This window comes from Canis lupus, chromosome 9 (assembly GCF_048164855.1).
Source record: "Canis lupus baileyi chromosome 9, mCanLup2.hap1, whole genome shotgun sequence".
NCBI lineage: Eukaryota > Metazoa > Chordata > Mammalia > Carnivora > Canidae > Canis > Canis lupus.
In genome coordinates, this window is record NC_132846.1 from 48,258,149 (window position 1) to 48,280,236 (window position 22,088).

Genomic DNA, 22,088 nt, shown 5'->3' on the forward strand with positions numbered 1-22,088 from the left:
CTTTCTTCTCTCTAGTCTTGGCTGTATGCCCTACCTACCAATTTTAGAGCAAGTTAGAAGGCAATTAATGTCCTAGCAGATAGGAAACAGTAACGTCATAGGAGGGCATGGGCATTATTATGGTACTTTGGGTAATAATGGCTCTTGTACAGCCATAGTGACTTGGTGCCATAGAGAACATAGTATTATGCCAGTCTCACTAAGAGGACTTGCCATCAAGTTCAGGAACTCAACAAAATTACTATCACAAAACTGGGAATATTGCCACAAAGGTCAGCTATTCATTCTATTCCATACACTGAAAAAGAAGTATTCATAAAGTTTTTTGCTTATATACATATATAAGCATATATATATATATATATATATATATATATATATATATATATATATATATATAAACTTCTACCACTATCATTCCTTGTGAAAATCAGGTAAGAAATGTAAAATAGACATGTTCAACCCTGTAAGAAGAGAAAAAAATTCTTAAAGAAGGAAGGTTTTGGGACATCTGGTGGCTCAGTGGTTGAGCATCTACCTTTGGCTCAGGTCATGGTCCTGGGGTCCTAGGATGGAGTCCTGCATGGGGGTCCCTGCAGGGAGCCTTCTTCTGCCTTTGCCTATGTCTCTGCCTCTCTGTGTCCCTCATGAATAAATAAATAAAATATTTGAAAGAAAAGAAAAGAAGGAAGCTTTTAAGGAACATTCTTTGAGCCAACAGAAGGCTATTTGTTGTGTTATTAAAGTCCATGCAGTACTAGGAAGGTTACTGCTTATATCCCACATTTTGATTTTGTATGCACAAGGTGACCTTATAACATAATTAATCCACCCAGCCTCTCTTTTCTTTCCTGTGCTATGTCTTCACCACTCTTAAGACCCCATCTTAGAAAGCAAGAACACTGGAGTCAGGGAGTCTGCAGCTTTGTGTTGTGAGGCTGACTATGGAGGTGGCACAGATGGTATCTGTTCAGAGTCACTTGAGCAAGACCAGGATAACAGGTATTAAAGGCAAAAATAGACTTTATAAATCCTGATTAAGTAGACAATGAAGGACTTGGAGTGATGTCCTGATGTCTAAGGAACAGCATGGTTTGCCCTGGGCTCCAGTGCATGCTGATGCCACTTTCTGCTCTCTTTTCATCACAACATTTTTCAAGAGAGTAGAATCCAGGTTTCCTTTCATTTCTATTTTAGCCCATGGGGGGTGGGGAATCTCACTAGGGGAAAACTCCTTTTTTGGGTTTGATTTTGGATCCCCCCCCTTTGGATTCTACACACAATTCCAAATGGATTAGAGAAACAAACAACTGATAGAGAAGAAAATCATTCAGATAGTAGGCAACGGCCAGAGCTGCCTGCTGCTACCAGTTGGAAGCAAGCCAAGATATTTGATAAGAGGTAGTTCCCTGAATTAGGGATCCCTGAAGATGGAGACTAATGGGGATGAAGGGATTAGAGAGGAGGGTTTGGGGTAGGGGTTGGGAGGAAGGCCAGCAGAGAAGAAAGTAAGGAAAGCCGACAGAGCTAAGAGGATGCAGACTGCTGAGCCAGCTTAAAGTCCTACCCCATCTCCCTGCCTGTGGACTTTATACCAGGTTGCACAATTACACCAACAAAGTGCAGCCTCTGTTACTGGTTGAAAGGAGAACCAGGCCAGAACTTTACCCTATGGGATCTTTGCTCTAGTGCCACCTGGAAATCCTCCCTGAGCTCAAAGCCTGCTGCTCTAGCATCAGAGCAAAGCTGATAAAGGCCAGCCAGCCATCCAATAAGCATAGCTTCATTTGATATTATAAAGGTGACCACTGGCATGAAGCTGTGGATGAAGAAAGGAAAACTATCTGGAAGATGTTTTCGCCATCTCAAACTGGGGAGATTTCAACACAGAGAAGTGCCAAGCTACTTTCCATGCTAGAACAAAGCACTGTGGTTTTAGTTTCAAAGTTCAAGGCTATCTTCCATGAATGGGGAGAGGCAAAAAAAAAAAAAAAAAAAAAAAGAGTGAAAAATGGTGTTCTCTCAGGTAGAACAATTTCCTTTCCAATGCTAGAACTCAGATGATTTTTTTAAAATAAATTTATTTATTTACTTACTTTTTTTTTTTTAATTTGTATTTATTTATGATAGTCACAGAGAGAGAGAGAGGCAGAGAGAGAAGCAGGCTCCATGCACCGGGAGCCTGATGTGGGATTCGATCCCGGGTCTCCAGGATCGTGCCCTGGGCCAAAGGCAGGCGCCAAACCGCTGCGCCACCCAGGGATCCCCCTTACTTACTTACTTATTTGAGAGAGAGAGATGGGGAATGGGCAGAGGGGAGGGAGAGGGAAAGAATTGCAAGCCAACTCCACACTGAGTGCAGAACCCAATAGGGGACTCCATCTCACAATCCTGAGATCATGACTTGAGCCAAAACCAAGAGTCAGATGCTTAACTGACTGAGCCACCTAGGCACTCCCATATGATTTTTAAATAGCACAACAGACCTCCTCATTATGTAAGACATGAATTTTCATCCTCAAGAAATATGTGTGTACCCTTTTACTCACCTTACATTTTATAGATAAGACAGCTTGAGTACTTGTAAAAAAGGATGGGCTACAGCTTGTAACTCTGCCATTATACTGTTGAAGGGAGCCCCTGGTTACTATCATTAGATCTATGGGTGGACCAGCCATTCTTCCGCAGCAGGGAGTGGGCTTTTGAGCACCATTTAAACTTTTGTCCATCCCTGTTTTACACACAAAGAGTTTCCTGGAAACATGGCTACACTCCAAAGATTTCAGAGAGTTGAATGCCTTCTAGACCTCCACTTTTCCAGTCACTTGGAATCACATGAGAAAGTAGATTTGAGGGATCCCTGGGTGGCTCAGCGGTTTAGCGCCTGCCTTCAGCCCAGGGCGTGATCCTGGAGTCCCGGGATTGAGTCACACGTTGGGCTCCCTGCGGGGAGCCTGCTTCTCCCTCTGCTTATGTCTCTGCCTCTCTTGTGTCTCTCATGAATGAATAAATAAATAAATCTAAAAAAAGAAAGAAAGTAGATTTGAACTATGCGTTCAAATTCTGACTTTCCCGTTTAACTAGCTGTGTGACTTTGGGAAAGTTGATTCATGTCCCCATGCTTCGGTTTCTTCATCTACAAAATGGGATGTGTTAGTTATCTTTTGCTGTATAACAAATTACCCCAAAACTCAGTAACTTAAAACAACTTATATTATTTCCATTTCTGTAGGTCAGAAATCCTGATGCAGCTTTGCTGAGTCCTCAGGCTCTGAGTCTCTCACAAGGCTGCAGTGATCTTAAGGCTCAGGTGGGATGGATCTGCTCTTACCTCACTCACGTCATTGTTGGCAGAACTCAGTAGCTCACTTTGGGCTAAGGCCTTAGATCCTCAAGAGCTATTGATATGAGGCCTCTGTCAGTGTCTTGCCATGAGGGTCTCTCCATAAAGCATCTCTCTTATTTTTTTTAAGATTTTATTTATTTGAGAGAGAGAAAGAACGAGTATGAACAGGGGGAATGGCAGAGGGAGTAGGAAAAAGAAGGCAGGGCTCCCTGATGCAATGCGGGACCAATCCTGGATCCTGAGACCACCACCTGAACCAAAGGCAGATGCTTAACGGATGAAGCTACCCAGGCAACCCCTCCATAAAGCATCTCAAAACATGGCAGCTTATGTCATTAGGATTAGCAAGCAAGAGGGCAAGAGAGAGGGCCAGCAAGAGAGAGACTGCTATCAAGACAGAATTCAGAGTCTCTTGTAATCTAATCATAAAACTGATATCCTGTATCACTTTTGCCACATTCTATAGAATGTTAGAAGCAAGACTTTAAGTCCAGTCCACACTCAAGAAGCGGGTATTATGCAAGAATATAAATATCAAGTGGGGGATCATTGAAGCCACTTTAGAATTAGCCTACCATAGGGGTGCCTGGGTGTCTCAGTTGGTTAAGCATCTAACTCTGGATTTCAGTTCAGGTAATGATCTTAGGGTTGTGAGATGGAATCCTGTTGTCTGGCTCCCACTGAGCATGGAGCCTATTTAGAATTTTCTCTCTCTCTCTCCCTCTCCCTCTGCCTCTCCCCCACCTCTAAAAAAAGAATTAGCCTACCTTAGGAAAAAATAATAATAATACCTCCTTGTAGTTTTCATTTAAAGATTAAATGAGGGACGCCTGGATGGCTCAGCGGTTGAGCGGCTCCCTTCAGCTCAGGGTGTGATCCTGGGGTCCCAGATCCAGTCCCGCATCTGGGGGGATGCAGGGAGCCTGCTTCCTCCCTCTGCCTATGTCTCTGCCTATTTCTCTGTCTCTCATGAATTAATAAATAAAATTTTATAAAAAAAGATTTAAAAATAAAGATTAAATGAGAGAATGTGGGCATCTGGGTGGCTCAGTTGGTTAAGTGTCTGCCTTTGGTTCAGTTCCTGATCCCAGGGTCCTGGGATCCAGCTCCACCTTAGCAGGGAGACTGCTTCTCCCTTTGCCTGCTGCTCCCCCTGCTTGCAGGTATGCTTTTGCTCTCTCTCTGTCTGTCAAATAAATTAATAAAATATTTTAAAAAATTAAATGAGATAATGTGTTCAATTCAGAGATGGGCATATATAACTGGCTTATATAACTATTATTACCATTAATGTCATTATTGAGTATATAATGATTTTCTCTCCTTTCTAGCTATTACAACAAAACCTTTATGAGGAATAAATGAGATAATCTACATAATTCAGGAAGTGCTGAACACATAGTATGTACGCAGTAGCCATCAGTTATTATTAGCTTTATATGAGTGTGCGATACCTGGTTTCCTCTCCAAGCTACTAGATACGCTATGACTATGGTAACTTTTCCAGGATGGTCTTATTTTCAAATATTTTGTCTCATTTTCTTATGTGTACCCTATATTTGCCAGACCATAATGCCAGTCCTGTATGCAATATACTCAAAACCAACAAGATTGGGCTAATTATGGGAGCACCTCCGATATGAGAAATCTGAGCCTGGCTCTATGGAAGTTCCAGAGGACGGAGTATGCCCAAAATGAGCAGGGACTGAATTGTCTTTGTCCCTTTAAAAAAAAAAAAAAAAACCTAGTCACTGTGCAGTCTGCTAAGTCAGTCCTTAACTGAGGATAAGGGAAAGGGGGATCCCATGTAGACTTTGTGGACAGAGTAAGGAGGTTTCCACTCCTCGATTTGAAGCAGTAAGAAATCAGAGACTGGGATCCCTGGGTGGCACAGCGGTTTGGCGCCTGCCTTTGGCCCTGGGCGCAATCCCACATCGGGCTCCTGGTGCATGGAGCCTGCTTCTCCCTCTGCCTGTGTCTCTGCCTCTCTCTCTCTGTGTGTGACTATCATAAATAAATAAATAAATAAGTAAATAAATAAATAACCCAGAGACTAAAAGAGGAGCAATTGTGCAATTGAAAGAGGGAAGAAGAGGGGCACCTGCCTGGATCAGTGGAAAGAATGTGCAGCTCTTCATCTCAAGGTCATGAGTTTGAACCCCATGCTGGGTGCAGAGATACTTAAAAAAAAATGTTTTTTTTTAATTAAAAAAAAAAAGAAAAGAAAAAGAAAGTGGGAGGAAGAGAGTCCAGTTTGCAATATGAAAAAAAGATCACTAAGAGGTTGGAGTGAGCCAGCAGGACTGAGTCGAAGATGGCTTCCTTATAAGGAAGAAGGATATGGAGGGCTGGCCTGTGGCCAGAGAAAATGAGGAACTATAATCAAGGAAACCCCATTATTTTGGCTTTGAGTCATTTCTCAGGGTTCAGTCATGATTATATGAGAAAAATGGTGGTGGGGGGGAAGCTCCTAAAGTATAAATAATCTTTAAGCTAGAAATATTATAGAAAGACAAATGTCCAAGGGCATGGTTCATCTGATCTCATCTTTTTAGGTTAAGAGTATCTATTCCCAATCTCTCTTTCTCCCCCAACCCCTTCTTCTCCTGCCTGCTAAATGTACATGTTCTTTCCTTCTGTCCATATTCCATGAGGAAGAGAAAACAATCCTCACAAGGAAATGCCTTAGAATCCTTTAGACTGGAACTGTTTCTTGATGCAGAACCACCTTTTCAAGCGGTGACTGCTGTGGTGCTGTACCATTAGAGCTCAATAAACATTCTCGCAGATGATGACAGCTTATACCACTGATTCCAAATCAAGTCACCTGTGCAGCTGTGAGTTAAACAGGCCCTTGGATTTTCAGAGATGCACTAGCTCTGTATGCTTCTCCTCCTGACATGTCCCCAGACATTACTGGATTTGTGCACAGAAAGGTTCAAAGCAGAAGTTGCTGGGAAAGTTCTGTGAGGTTAATGGAGAGGTGTAGCAATATCAAGTTCCTCTTCCTGTGACTCTTCTCTCCTTCAAACTCTGTGTTTCTTCTGTGTTTGAGAAAAAAGAGACTTGTAAGTTTCAATAGCTCAGTACCCAGAGAAAACCTCTGCTGCTCGGCAGGATGGCCCCCGAGGATGGCCGATTTTAGAAGGGAAAGAAGGGGTGGGGAGATGAGGACTTGCCCCCAGGAAGCCTAACTACACAATGGGGCCGGTGTATTTATTTACTCAGCCCTTTCCTACAGGCAGCCAGAAGAGCAGCCATTTCATTTTGCTCTCAGGAAGTGTATGCAGTGGTAGGCTTTCTTTCTTTTCCTGTTAGTTTCCTGTAAGAGGACATTAGTGTCTTCTCAGGGCAGTAGCTGATAAGAAGGATGTTGTTGTTCAAGTGGAGACAGACAAACATATTTCCCGTCTCAGACCCAGACCCTTTCAAGGCACAGAGAATTGAGTTGGGTGTGGAAATTGAAGAACCTGATTTGCACACCTATTTCCCTGGTGCCATCTTCCTGACATATACTCTCTAGTGGAATACAGTAATAACATCCTCCACTTGTGTAGAATTTCACACTTTTCCAGGGTAGCATCCCACTGTGCAGGGGCAGAGTTAGAAGCACTGTATTTGGCATAGACTAGGAATTACTTTGCAGGGTTAATATGAGGCAGCTTTGGGTTTAACATTATGTTCTGAGGAAATTATACAAATACTGTAGGTGTACCCTAAATTGGATTCCATTACTAGTTCCTACTCATCCTCTAGATCTCACCTTTGAGGTTACTTCTACAGGGGAACCTTCTGATATCCTTTCTCCCAGCCACCATTGAATTGGGTGCCCCTCTTATCCACACCACACTTCCACGTTGGATACACACATCCCACGTGTAAACTTGCTCAGTGCCTATCCCTCCTGTAGCATCTCAGCATTGTGATACCAAGAACCACATTCTTGCTGCTCAGAGCTGCCTAGCACCCGGCCGGCCCATAGTAGTTCTCGAAATATTTAGTGAACGAATGAGTCAGGAGTTGCCTCTAGGAGCAGCCTTGCCACCCAACACCATCATTTATTCTGGGGTGGTGCTCTGGGAATTATAAAAAAGGCAAGTGCTAATTATCATATAATGATCACTAGTGGTTACAGTAATTAGTAGGGAAAAGTACAGTGGTGGAGCACGACTAAATAAAGCCTTCCACCAGTGGATGAGGGCCCATCCCTGCACCCAGAATTTGGAATCCCACTGCCTGTGTCCATTGGATTCCCCTGGACAAAGGAGTTACTCCTTTGGGCCGTTCAGAATTGCCAACACCAGGGATAGGGACAACTCAGTTTCCTCTGAGTCAGTGAAACCATTCTGGTTGGGATGTTAAATTATTATTTTAAAGGTTTTATTTATGTATTCATAGACACACAGAGAGAGGCAGAGACATAGGCAGAGGGAGAAGCAAGCTCCCCATGGGGAGCCCCGTGCAGGACTCGATCCCAGGACCCCAGGATCATGATCTGAGCCAAAGGCAGATGTTCAACCGCTGAGCCACCCAGGTGTCCCTGAACAGTAAATTAAAATACGGGGCCAATGGTGGCCCTCAGGCTCTGAGATGGATTTCCCTTTAAGGGTCTGCACTGAGTCATCCCTCCTCTGAATTATTAATTAATTAAAATGCTAACTCCTTCAGGATGTGTAAGAGAAGCAAAAACTCTTCCCATTGAGGCCAACATTCGTGGCCTCAGCCCCCTCCCTGGGAATAAGAGGGCAATCTGAGAGAGAAAAAAAAAAGACTTTTCCTTCCCATTCCTTCTTCCCTCACAAGCTCAGGACCTGGGGCTTCCTGTCGCTGAGGGGGGGTGAAAATGAAGATAGGGAAGGAGAAATAAGCTGAGAACTCAGTACTTTGATGGCCCCATAGCTTGTGTAGGAGGGTGGAGGAAGGTGTGCAAACTGGGAGGGAGAATGACAAGACCTGAAGAACCCCTGTAGAGTCTTCAAAAATTCTCGCATCCCAGACAACCGAGGCACAACCCAGTTGCCAGGACACAGGGAAGCAAAAATGCAGTCAGTGGGAGGTAATGACAGCAGAGAAGCAGGCAGGTCTGATACACGGGCCCTGTGGGAGCACCACAAACTGCTTAAAACTAGGGAGCCAAGAGAAATAGACATTGAGCGCGAGACCTTTGATCAGAGGCCCACATACTATTTTCAGCTCAGTAATCAATGTATGGGAGGATCCTATGTGAAAGATGAATGTCAGAGACCGTGGCTTAACCAGCTACATAGGACACAGGCGGATGTTTGTGAGATGTTGGGAAATCTCTAGATGAAAAGGATTGCCAGGAAAAGTTATTAGTTTGAGTTTTGATCATATGGAAGCCAGAGCATCTTTGAGCTCTGGTACTGGAATCAGAGGGCTCAGTATTTTCATCTTGGAGGGACCAGTCCTTAGGAATCTACTTTCTAATAACCTTAGCTGAGAACAGAGTCTTGTTGAGGTCCATAAGGAATACAACCAGAGAGGCACCTGGGTGGCTCAGTGGTTGAACATCTATCTGCCTTTGGCTCAGGGGGTCATCCCAGGTCCTGGAATCCCCCGAGGGAACCTGCTTCTCCCTCTGCCTGTGTCTCTGCCTTTCTTTCTCTGTGTCTTTAAAAAAAGATTTTATTTATTTATTCATTCATGAAAGACACAGAGAGAGAGAGAGAGAGGCAGAGACACAGGCAGAAGGAGAAGCAGGCTCCATGCCGGGAGCCCTATATGGGACTCAATCCCAGGTCTCCAGGATTTCGCCCTAGGCCAAAGGCAAGCGCTAAACCACTGAGCCACCCAGGGATCCCCAATAAATAAAATCTTTAAAAGATTCTTTTTTTTTTAATAGTCACAGAGAGAGAGAGAGAGGCAGAGACATAGGCAGAGGGAGAAGCAGGCTCCATGCACCGGGAGCCCGACGTGGGATTCAATCCCGGGTCTCCAGGATCGCGCCCCGGGCCAAAGGCAGGCGCTAAACCGCTGTGCCACCCAGGGATCCCTCTTTAAAACATTTTTAAAAAGGAATACAACAGGGTAGCCCCGGTGGCTCAGCAGTTTAACGCCGCCTTCGGCTTGGAGTGCGATCCTGGAGACCTGGGATGGAGTCCCACGTTGGGCTCCCTGCATGCATGGAGCCTGCTTCTCCCTCTGCCTGAGTCTCTGCCCCCACCCCCTGTCTGTCATGAGTAAATAAATAAAGTCTTAAGAAAAATAAAATAAAATAAAATAAATAAAATAAAATAAAAAGGAATACAACCAGAAATCTCATCTCTGTAGTATTAGAAATTCCCAACCAAGCTCTAATACTTTTCCTGTGCAGATAGATTCTGGCCAGGCCTCACTTGCCTAAAGGGGTGTACAAGCTATGACCTCATAACACTTTTCCCTCTCTGAATCTCTCCCAAACTCTCTTTCTCCTCTCTTTCTCTTTTTTACATGTACGTAAGGCCATTTAGAAACTTTGACTCATCAAGGGACAGTTGGAGATTCCAAAATGATCATCCCAGTTGTGGCTCTCCATCTCCAACCACTCAGTCATTTTGTTTTAAATGAAGTGGTTAAATCAGACCCTTTTTCTTTTTATTTGGCATGTATGCAACCCTGGTATTCTCTATACAGCATCTTGAATACTTTCCTATAAATACTTCCACCCTACTCCCTTCTTTGGTTTCTTTCTGCAAATCATCCAGATTGTCATTCCAAATGGATGTTAGTCATTGAGCAATTCAGTAAAAGTATATTCCCCTTCCTGACCTCTTCAAAGTTAGCAGGCTGTCTAGACTCATAGGAAGACTTTAACCCAAATCTGCAACAAGTACTTACCTGTCCTGAGTGACCTAAACAGCAGTCACCCCAGGTCACAATTATCACAGGAACAGATATTATTTTTCTGCTCTTGCACAAAGTGGACAAAGGTTGTCTAGCTGATCCAGAATGGATCACTTGATAAAGCCAGAACTGCTTATAAACAAACAAACAAACACAAGAATGGGCATGTGACTGGTAGGCAGGCTTTAGGAGAAGAGCTAAGCCAAATCTACAGTTATCACAAAGAGCATGGGTAAGATCAACATGGACTCATCTCTGAAATCCCCAAATCCTATGATTTCAACGTCATTTACAAACTTCCCGTAGAAATAAGCTTAGTAGTGATAGAAAGGAATATTACTTCACACTATAAGTAATAAGTGCATAAAATTTTTTCCAAGGAGGGAATATAATCAGAATACAATAAATATATCAACTGCAGAGCTATATATGAGTGACCAGCCATTTTTCAACCCTGGTCCTATATCACAATTCCATGTCCCTCTCTTAACTCCAGGGATTTCACTTCACTGGGTTGGAGTAGGGTCCAGGAATCTGTATTGCAAAGCTCCCTCAAGTGATTTTGATTCATAACCAGGTTTAAGTTACACTACTTGAGGGCATCCCTAGGTGGCTCAGTGGTTTAGCTCCTGCCTTCAGCCCAGGGCATGATCCTGGGGCCCAGGGATCGAGTCCCACATCAAGCTCCATGCATGGAGCCTGCTTCTCCCTCTGCATCTCTGTCTCTCTCTGTCTCTGCCTCTCATGAATAAATAAATAAAATCTTAAAAAAAAAAAGTTCCACTACTTGAATAATCTTTTCTACAAAGTAAGAGACTATTGAATGGCCTATGGGTTTAACCCAGCCCGGCAATCCCTATGATCCTAATTGTCAAACAGCTTGGTTAGAGACAGGTGCAGCTGGTATCCTTGTGACATGGACACACTCCAAAGCAGCCATCAGACTCTGGATCCACTGAGCAAATCCAGTAGCACAACAGTCCTCTGGTCCCTGACTTATATAGAGCCCGGCATCATGAAGATGGCATTATCTAGCTCCCTGCTCCCTGCTCCCCCTCTTTCTGTCCCTTCTCCCTACTCATGCTTGCTTGCTCTGTCTTGCACATGCTCTCTCTCTCTCAAATAAATAAATAAAATCTAAAAAAAAGAAAGAAGGAAATTTCTCCAAGATTTGAGACTTTCTCACCATAGGGATGAACCAGTTGGGGCTTTTTTAGAACTTTGTACTAGCTTTGGAAGGAAATACTCATATTTACTTACAAGAATGAGATGCAGGTGTCTTGAAACATTTCCTTTGTGGCTCTTTCTATAGTGCTTAGCAGAGTACTGGACATTTGTTCATTCATTCAGTAAACATTCACTGATTAAAAATTAGATACAGACATTCTGCTAATAGTTTGTTAGTGAAGATATAGATAAGTAAATACAACAGTGTTAAAACAGACCAGATGTGGTCTCCAGCCTCTTAGATACCTAACAGGCTCTCAAAAATTTTTTTATTTAAAAAATTTTTTTTTTATTTTATTATAGTGACTGGGTACAGTAGAATAGCCATCCCAGGAAATTCTTTCTTTTTAAAAAAATTTTATTTATTTATTCATGAGAGACAGAGGGAGAGGGAGAGAGAGGCAGAGACACAGGCAGAGGGAGAAGCAGGCTCCATGCAGGGAGCCTGATGTGGGACTCAATCCCGGGACTTCAGGATCACGCCCTGGGCGAAAGGTAGTCGCTAAACCACTGAGCCACCCAGCATCCCAGGAAATTCTATCTATGGGTCATTCCACTCCTTAGGAACACAGCATTTGAGTTCTTTAGAAGATACAGCTAGCGCAATATCAAGAACAACTGTAAAAGAAGATGCCCATCTTTCCTTTTCACATGTACCTAGAAATGGACTTCCAGAGGATGAATACAATGCATTATTCACCTTTGCAGCCCTAATACCAGATATATACAATATCTTGCTCACAGTTAGTGGTTTTGAACAAGATAATGAAAGAATGAAGCTTGAATCTCAGTTCTGCTACTTACTCTGTGTCCTGTATAAGAAAATAGTCATTCTGACCCTCTGCTTCCTCATGATTGGGACAATACCTATCTTGCCTACTTGATATAGGATTACAAATCAAACATTTTAAGAGTCATCAGCACTGTGACTGGCATAAAGTAGATAGTCAACAAATAGTTAAGGTAATGGTACTTAGTCATTACCCTGACAACAGGTATCCAGAAGCTCCTGAGAACTGATTTGTATGGTCAAACCGACACCTAGTGGTGCAATCTTAGAACACATACCGAAAGTACTTCAATTGCTGATTTGAAACAAGCATCATTTTTGGACCCTTACCAGGTATTTTTAATCCTGATTGCGTATTAGGATGACTTGTGAAGCTTCTAAAATCTAGGGATGTCTGGATTTCACCTTCAGAGATTCTGACTTAATTTGCTGGAGGTATGGCACAGATTAGAGCATTTTATTTTTTCTTTTTCTTTTTTAAAAAATTTTATTGGGTAGCCCAGGTGGCTCAGTGGTTTAGCACTGCCTTCGGGCCAGGGCCTAATCCTGGAGACCCGGAATCGAGTCCCGTATCAGGCTCCCTGCGTGGAGCCTGCTTCTCCCTCGGCCTGTGTCTCTGCCTGTGTCTCTGTCTCTCTCTGTGTGTCTCTCATGAATAAATAAATAAATTTTTAAAAATATTTATTTATTTATTTATTTATTTATTTATTTAGGAGAGAGAGAGAGAGGACACAAGCAGGGTGAGGAGCAGAGGAAGAAGCAGAGTCCCCTCTGAGCAGGGAGCCAAATGTGGGGTTCTGTCCCAGGACTCCAGGGATCATGACCTGAGCCAAAGGCAGACATTTAACCGACCGGGCCACCCAGGTGTCCAGGAGTGCAGCATTTAAAAAAAAAAAAAAAAAGTAATATTCAACCCGATTGAGAACCACCTCCTATAAATGGACCTATGAGAATTATTCTTGCCATTTCACAAATGATCAAAGTAAAGCTCAGAATGCTAATGTAATCTGACACAAAGTCTCAAATTTACGAGTAGCAGGAAATGTGAACTGGAGCCTACCATTTTTCTATCACATCATATTGCCTTTGCAAAGACTTAGAAGTCGGATGTCTTCCCTTACTTAGCTTTGTCTGTGAGAGTCTCAAACTTATGGGCATTCAGGGATTCCATGACCTTTTGGGGTGAAGTACTCCAAACAACAATTTGGGGTCAATGGGGTAGTGTGGTCCAATGAAGGCACTGATTTTCTGAATCCTCTCTATAGACCCCCTCTTCTCGAAGCTTTAAACTCAACTGCTCTGCTGATGGATAAATGAGCAATGTGAAGTTATATGATTCTGAAGTGAAGAGAGCTAGAAGTTAAATTTAAAGCTTTTTTTCTTTTCTGAGATCATGAATATGTTAGAGAATTAAAATAGATTAAATTAATCATCTATTATTGAATTTCAGGAAAGAGCTACCTGTACTACTACACACTTGCATGTTTGATCAAAACTGTTGAGGTGAAAGAAAGGTAGGTAGGTAAATGAAAACAAAAGGGTCTAAACCCTAACATGTAAGACTGTATTCTAAATTGGTCTCCCACAGAAGTCCTAAGAGGACAGACGGATGATCTCGAAAGGCATATAAAGCACAGTCTTTTCCAAACCCATGGTGTAGAAAGTGCCAGTTCAGCCCAGGCAGGCAAAAATGAATGGGACCTCATTGGGTCAATGAGGAGGGCCATAGTAACTTCTGGAGATGGAATCCAAGTCGCTGCCTGGCTCCATGACTTGCTAGGATGATTTCCCTGAATTTTGAGAAATGTTTTTTTGATGGTGATAGGAACATATGGGAGCAGCCTGAGTGTGCTAAGGTTCAGTCAAGTGGGAAATATTCTGAAAACTCATCATGTGAAAAGTCTTCACATCATGTGAAAAGGCCTGATGCTGCCAACAAACAAACAAACAAACAAACAAACATTTCTTTTTTTTTTTTTTTTCAAACAAACATTTCATTCAACTAGAGGAAAAATTCCTCAAAGTGAGAGAAACAATCTTAATGCTTCCTGGGGGATCCCTGGGTAGCTCAGCAGTTTGGTGCCTGTCTTCGGCCCGGGGCATGATCCTGGAGTCCCGGAATCAAGTCCCACGTCGGGCTGCTTGTATGGAGCCTGCTTCTCCCCCTGCCTCTCTGTGTCTCTCATGAATAAATAAAATCTTTTAAAAAAATGCTTCCTGGGGGGATCCCTGGGTGGCGCAGCGGTTTGGCGCCTGCCTTTGGCCCAGGGCGCGATCCTGGAGACCCGGGATCGAATCCCACATCAGGCTCCCGGTGCATGGAGCCTGCTTCTCCCTCTGCCTGTTGTGTCTCTGCCTCTCTCTCTCTCTGTATGACTATCATAAATAAATAAAAAAAATGTTTTAAAAAAAAATGCTTCCTGGTATACCCATGGTGAGTAAATAATACATATGTTTGGTAAGTATTTGCTGACAATACAGATCATCAAGAAATGATGGTAGGGTGGTTGGATTATGTGATAACCAATAGGAGATTTTGGAAGTAAATTCTTTATGATTTTATTTATTTGAGATAGAACGCATGAATGATGGGGAGGGGCAGAGGGAGAGGGAGATAAGCAGACTCTGTACTGAGCAGGGAGCCTGACATTGGACTCGATTCCAGGACCTCAAGATCATGACCTGAGCCTAAGGTAGATGCTTAACTGACTGAGCTACCCAGGCACCCCAAGAGTAAATTCTAACACAAATGTTTTCCTTTTTACCCCACTTTGCTATTGGTCTGGTCAGGAAGATTGCTGTTGATGGTAATTCACTAATGGAAGATAACTTAGATGTAAACTAGTAATGATGTGAATCTTGGTTGAAAAATGGACGTTTTCTCTAGCTCTCAACCAAAAGAAGGACAACATAGTGTTTCTCCCATGTGCTGGGCCAAACAGAAGCTGCCTTTTATTTTATTTTTTATTTTTATTTATTTTTAAAAAGATGTTATTTATTTATTCATAGAGACACACACAGAGAGAGGCAGAGACACAGGCAGAGAGAGAAGCAGGCACCATGCAGAGAACCTGACATGGGACTCAATCCAGGGTTTCCAGGATCACGCCCTGGGCTGCAGGCGGCACTAAACCCCTGCGCCATCAGGGCTGCCCTCCAGAAGCTTCCTTTTAGAGCAGGATAGGGAGCTGTCACTTGTTTAATTGACCCGTGGAGATAATCCATGTTGTGGCTGAAGAAAGGGAGATGAAAATGAAAAGAGAACAAGGAAAAGGAGACAACTGAAGAGAATGTCCTACAGATATCTCAGTTAAGAAGGATAGGCAAGGCTCTTTATAAAGGATTTGTGATACTCCTGGAGTATTTTGTCATATTTTGTTAATATGAATAGATTAGCAAAAGCATGAGGGTAAGGAGAATGGATGTCTAGCTCCTCTATCACAGAGTAACAAGTAAACCAATTTAGAAAAAACAAAAAAACAAGTAAACCAATTTAGAAACAGAGGAGGAAAAAGGAGCAGTCACGGGCCCTTCCCAAGCTCGTTTCTTCCTGCAGCCTTTAGTACTGTCCTTCTGATCACCTGGAAGATTTTCCCTCCTCCCTCTGTGCTATCCAAGTCCTGTGCGTGGTCTGATATCCAAGAAAGTTCCTGTGTCTCCATGACTACTGTGGCACCTATCCCCACCCTGACTGCTACAGCACATCTGCTGGGTGCCACTCATTTCCTACTAGATTAAGCATATTGTCGTTGAAAGATCCTTATATGTATGTCTTATAAAACCCCTTGTAAACTCCTCGAGTACAAGGGCCATTTCTTCTGCGCTTCTGCATCTCCCACAGTGCAGATGTTCTAAGAGACGCTCTGTTTGGTCTTGCTGATTGACTGAAGAGTTCCGTTGGGCTCTCTAGTTCTTGCCAGCAAGGCAGCATACACAATAAAGTCCTTTCACTAGGAAATGACAAAGTTAAAGCTAGAGGGGCTGAGAAAGTACTCGTATAAAATTCTTTATTGTCTCAAATGCCTCTTGGTAGCCAGATCCCGGAATCCTCAGGTTTAATAGATGTGGAAATAACCTCGATTTATGAGATGGTGCTTTTTGGATCCCTATTTCACTTGGACGAAATGTGTAAACTAATAAATAAAAACGTGGGTTACATGAGTCAGGAAAAGGAAAGATTTTCTGTTATGCAGTTAACTGATACTCCCCCCAAAGTCCTTTTGTCCCTGTGTCCTATTGCTGTGAGGCTTTCATAGTGGGAATTATTGCTTTTTATATTGCTGGTGATAACAATGTCACCAGAGGAGAGGATGTGATTAGGGGAAGAAAAAGGGAGGGAGAGATTCACATTGTCTGTATTTTCCTCTGTAAATGTCCCAAAGCTTCTTTTAAAAAAAAATTTATTTATTTATTCATAAGAGACACAGGGAGAGAGGCAGAGACATAGGCAGAGAGAGAAACAGGCTCCTTGCAGGGAGCCTGATGTGGGATTTGATCCCAGAATCCTGGGATCATGACCTGAGCTAGATAGACCCTCAACCACTGAGCCACCCAGGTGTCCCAGTCCCAAAGCTTTTTAAGGTGTAAATAGCAATCACTTTTTAGGAAAGAAAGCTGGAGTCACACTACTTTGAATTCTAGATTTCTCCTCCTCCTAGGGGATTTTGTGTGTGTGTGTGTGTGTGTGTGTGTGTGTGTGTGATATTGAGACAGGGAAATTGAAGGGACCTCATGAAAAAAAGCTGGTTTTATTCTTTGTTCCTTTTCCTGCTTCTATTCTTGCTAGGACCTGGACTCCTGCCCTGCAACCATGGCTTATAGTACAAATAATGCATGTCTTCCTTGTAAAGGTCAAGGAGTTAATGATTTCTTTGGAGTCTTGCAGCACGATAGATAACATCTAAGGAGTGACTGGGTGGGGTGGTCACATTTGTTTTTCAAGACCACTGGCTCCAGACACCATCAGCTCCTGACGCCAAGACCCCTGGCTCCAGGGCATAAGTGACTTATGGAGGACGCCTGAGCACTCATCTTTGTTTTGGCCAGATTCCGGATGCCTTAGAGGACTTGTACACCAGACTATCATCCTCAATAAAAACTCCAAATCCAAGCAAAGAGAGCCTCATCCTCCTTTTCCTTTCAGAATCTCTCAAATGCTCTATCTGTATCTGCTCTATGTCTTCAACTCTGCTCTCACTTCCTGCTGGCTTGAGTTTGATTTCTATGCTGTGTGAAGCCAAGGACCCTCTTTGTTGTCCTGCAACACCGGCTCTGGGTCTTTGACCTGGCCTTCCTACATCAGTATGCTCTTACATAATCCTATCTAATGATACGTACAGTCTGCAACTCTTCCATCATGTCTAAATCTTTAAAGCATAAAGGTAGAAGCCCCTGGGTATCCGACTTTGGCTCAGGGCATGATCTCAGGGTCCTGGAATCAAGCCCCGCATGAGACTCCCTGCTGTGCAGGGAGTCTGTTTCTCCCCCTCCCTCTGCCCCTTCCACACTCATGCTTTCTCTCTCTCTCTAATAAATAAATAAATTAAATTAAATAATAAAGTTTTAGGGTACCTTGAGGTTCATGAGAATTGTTAATCAGCATTGTTAAACTGCAGTGATGCTTCCAAGGAATCTCAAAGTGTTCATGCCTACTTGTGGTGGTGCAAGGGAAAATGATTGTGCCAGTTTGGTCTTCTTGTAACAGTCTTGTAAAGAACCTGCTCTAGAGCAAGTCTAGACTTGTAGATTAAAAAAAAAAAACACCCAAGCTGTTCTCTTTCTTAGACAAATGGTATTTGGGTTTCAGAGGGCTCTTTATATAGCTTGCACAGGATAATGGGTCTTTCAATATTTCTACTCTAGTAAAATTTGGAGCTCTGACCTATAATTAGTATATAACTTTTCTAGGATATGGGAAAATATGCTCAATCATCTAATGTGATGTCAATTTTCTTTAACCCTTTGTGTAAATGGTGCACATTAAAAAGCCAGGACTAGTATTAAATAGATTTTTCTTTATAAACATAATGACAACGAGATTGTACAATACCAATTTAAAAAACAATGTGACTACCAGGTCCACTGCTGTCTATCTTGGAGCAAGAGAAGGCTCATCCTAGAAATGATTACCTTTCCTTCCAAGGGAAGAGAACATGACCCTGGAAAAAATTTCTGAGTATTTATCCTGTTAGAGATCCAGGTTGTCCGATCCAAATGGTCCCATCATAATCCTTTTCTCCCGGGCACTGCGTAGATCTTTCACACATGACGATTGACTTCTGCTTCTTGTGTTTAGGTTGAGGACTGGACTCTGTGACCAGGGATTTGGTGTGTGGGGCCTCACAGGCTGCAGAGAAATATTAACACATGAATGCCAATGCCAAACGTGTGGTCTCATGTAAAGGGTAGACTCAAAGAGAAAGCTTCTTCAGCCACGGTTTATCAAAATGCCTCTATGAACTACTATAATAAATAAGAAAATAGAATTCAAGACCTGTCTTCCCCTTGACCCCAGTCAGAAGCCTATTGTGGCAAATATGCCTGAATTTACCACCCAAGAAGGCTTGGGCATCTGCGTGATAATCTTTGCAGTTAGCCTGCATTTTCTTATGTCTTTACTATTATTCAAAAGTAGCATAGAGTGATGGGACACTCTTGTAGCTATGACTAAAGAGATCTATTCCTAGGATGTGCTGAGGAGGTGGTTCATTCAGGGTGAAGAGTCCTTGGGGATGTAGCACTGCTCTATTTCAACCCCGCAAACCAATGTAGTAATGGCCAGGGTGGGGCTTATACCTAGGGTACAACATCCTCAGGAGTCTAGGTAGTTCTAATATCAATCAAGGTTTCTGCATTACTCCATGGACTACTAAGAGGGATGTCCTCTGTGGAGAAAAAAGCCCCTCACACACTGTTGGTAGAAATATAAATTGGTACAGCCACTGTGGAAAACAGTATGGAGTATTCTCAAAAAGTTAAAAATAGAATTACCATATGATCCAATAACTCCACTACTGGATATTTACCCAAAGAAAACAAAAACACTAATTTGAAAAGATACATGCATCCTTATGTTTTTTGCAGCATTACTTACAATAAGCAAGATACAGAAACATCCTAAGCATACATCCATAGACAAATGGGTAAGGAAGATGTGAGATACACCCCCCACACACACACATGAATATTACACAGCCATAAAAAAGGATGAAATTGTACCATTGGCAACAACATGGATGCATCTAGAGGGTGTTATGTTAAATGAAATAAGTCAGACTGAGAAACACAAATACCCTATGATTTCACTCATATGTGGAATCTGTTTTTTTTTTTTAAGATTTTATTTATTTATTCATAAGAGACACAGAGAGAGAGAGAGAGGCAGAGACACAGGCAGAGGGAGAAGCAGGCTCCATGCAGGAAGCCCTATGTGGGACTCCATCCGGGGTCTCTAGGATCAGGCCCTGGGCTAAAGGCCGCGCTAAACCGCTGAGCCACCCTCAGCCACCCTCAGGCTGCCCTCATATGTGAAACCTTAAAAAGGAAAAAAAAAAAAAAAATGAGGAGGCGCCACCTGGTGCCTCAGTCAGCAGAGTGAGTGGTTCTTTATCTTGAGGTTGTGAGTTTACTTAAAAAATAAAAGTAAAAAATTAAAAAATGAGTAAACAAAACCAAAAAATATTTAAGAAATGAATAAACAAAAAGCAGAATCAGACATATAAATAAAGAGAACAGACTGCTGGTTGACAGAGGGCAAGGGGGTTGCGGGGATGGGCAAAATAGGTGAATGGCAGTGGCAGATACAGGCATCTCTTTCCATTCCCAGCTCCATCCCACACTGAGAGGACCTTACACATACACATGTGGAGAAGTTTGCAAAGTCTACATTATATATGATTTCAGTTATGTGACATTTCGGAAAAAGCAAAGCCATAAAGATAATTAAAAGATTTGTGACTGCTAGGTATTTGTGTGGAGAGGGAAAGATGGAATAAGTAAAACACAGGAGATTTTTAGTGTGGTTAAACTATTCTGTATGATACCGAAATGATGGATACATGGCACATGGCATTACACATTTGTCAAAACCCATAGAACTATATAGCACAGGGTGATCCTTAATGCATTCAGCTATTAAAAAAATCATTTAGGAGATCAGGGATACCAGGAAGGATGAGACTATGACAAGATAACTGGAACCTCAATATAAATACATATTTTTGTTATAGGTGATGTGATGATGATGAAAAATATTTTCAAGCATAAACATACAGTATATTAGAATAAAATTCTTTGTGGAAGTTATTTCAAAATGGAAATGGAAATTTGTGTCAAAATGATAAACCAGGGATCCCTGGGTGGCTCAGCGGTTTAGCGCCTGCCTTTGGCCCAGGGCGCGATCCCAGAGATCTGGGATCAAATCCCATGTTGGGCTCCCAGTGCATGGAGCCTGCTTCTCCCTCTGCCTATGTCTCTGCCTCTCTCTCTCTCTCTGTGTGTGACTATCATAAATAAATAAAAATTTAAAAAAATGATAACTTCAATTTTAAAGAAGAGCTTTATTCATTTTATTTTAGTGGATGATGGTGGGCATCAAACTATTATGGTATGTAGATTCAATTGGATGCATTTAAAAGAGTGATGTAACATTTTAAAGAGTGATGTTTAGTTATAGTTTAAAATAGCAATATGTAGGGTGCCTGGGTGGCTCAGTTGGTTATGTGTCTGCCATCAGCTCAGGTCATGATCTCAGGGTCCTAGGATCAAGTCCCAAGTCCCGCTCTCTGCTCAACAGGGAGTCTGATCCAGAGTCTCTCTCTCTCCCTCTGCCCCTCCCCTGTTCATGCACATTCTCTCAGATAAATAAATAAAATCTTTTTAAAAAATAATAAAATAGTAATGTGTAAATGCTGGAATAAATTAGATCCTTTTCATCTATTTAAACTTAAAACAAAAAACACTTTTTATTTATTTATTTATTTATTTATTTATTTATTTATTTATTTTTAAAGATTTTATTTATTTATTCATGACAGATACACAGATAGAGAGAGGCAGAGACACAGGCAGAGGGAGAAGCAGGCTCCATGCAGGGAGCCCGATGTGGGACTCGATCCAGGGTCTCCAGGATCAAACCCCGGGCTGAAGGCAGCGCTAAACTGCTGAGCCACCAGGGCTGCCCCGAAAACACTTTTTTAAAAGACTTTTTAATTTATATTTTTCCCCTCTCCCCCCAGATTTTTAAAAAATTTTTAAGTTATCTCTACACCCAACATGGGGTTTGAACTCATGTGCTAAACTGCTGAGCCACCAGGGCTGCCCCGAAAACACTTTTTTAAAAGATTTTTTAATTTATATTTTTCCCCTCTCCCCCCAGATTTTAAAAAAAATTTTAAGTAATCTCTACACCCAACATGGGGTTTGAACTCATGTGCTAAACTGCTGAGCCACCAGGGCTACCCCAAAAACACTTTTTAAAAAGATTTTTTAATTTATATTTTTCCCCTCTCCCCCCAGATTTAAAAAAAATTTTTAAGTAATCTCTACACCCAACATGGGGTTTGAACTCATGACCCCAACATGAAGTCACATGTTCTACCAACTGAGCCAGCCAGGTGTCCCAGAGTGAAAATACTTCGGATGTCAACTTCAAAAGGCAAAGAGGTGATACAGCTCTTCACAATTCTTTTAGTGGGTGTATGAACAGGAGAGTTGGAAGTTCAATATTCTTTTTTTAAAAAATATTTATATATTTATGAGAGGCACAGACTGAGAGAGAGAGTCAGAGACATAGGCAGAGGGAGAAGCAGGCTCCTCACGGGGATCCAGTTGTGGGACTCAATTCCGGATCCCGGGATCATGACCTGAGCCTAAGGCAGGCGC

At 42.3% G+C, this 22,088-nt stretch overlaps 1 protein-coding gene across 8 annotated transcripts in view; it reads right to left on the reverse strand.

Annotated features, from left to right (window-relative positions):
• Positions 1–5,889: 5,889 nt before the first annotated feature.
• HEATR4 (HEAT repeat containing 4) overlaps positions 5,890–22,088 on the reverse strand; it is a 61,093-nt gene continuing 44,894 nt past the window's right edge. For 5 of the 8 annotated variants that reach the window (XM_072839259.1, XM_072839260.1, XM_072839256.1 and 2 more), the window contains one exon: positions 18,206–18,552. In XM_072839259.1, the coding sequence (XP_072695360.1) occupies positions 18,394–18,552 (159 nt within the window). In that variant the 3' untranslated portion in view covers positions 18,206–18,393. Of the gene's footprint in view, positions 6,391–10,183; positions 10,319–18,205; positions 18,553–22,088 lie in introns of those variants that run through there. The other 3 variants (XR_012036888.1, XR_012036889.1, XM_072839263.1) reach the window with 3 other exon arrangements.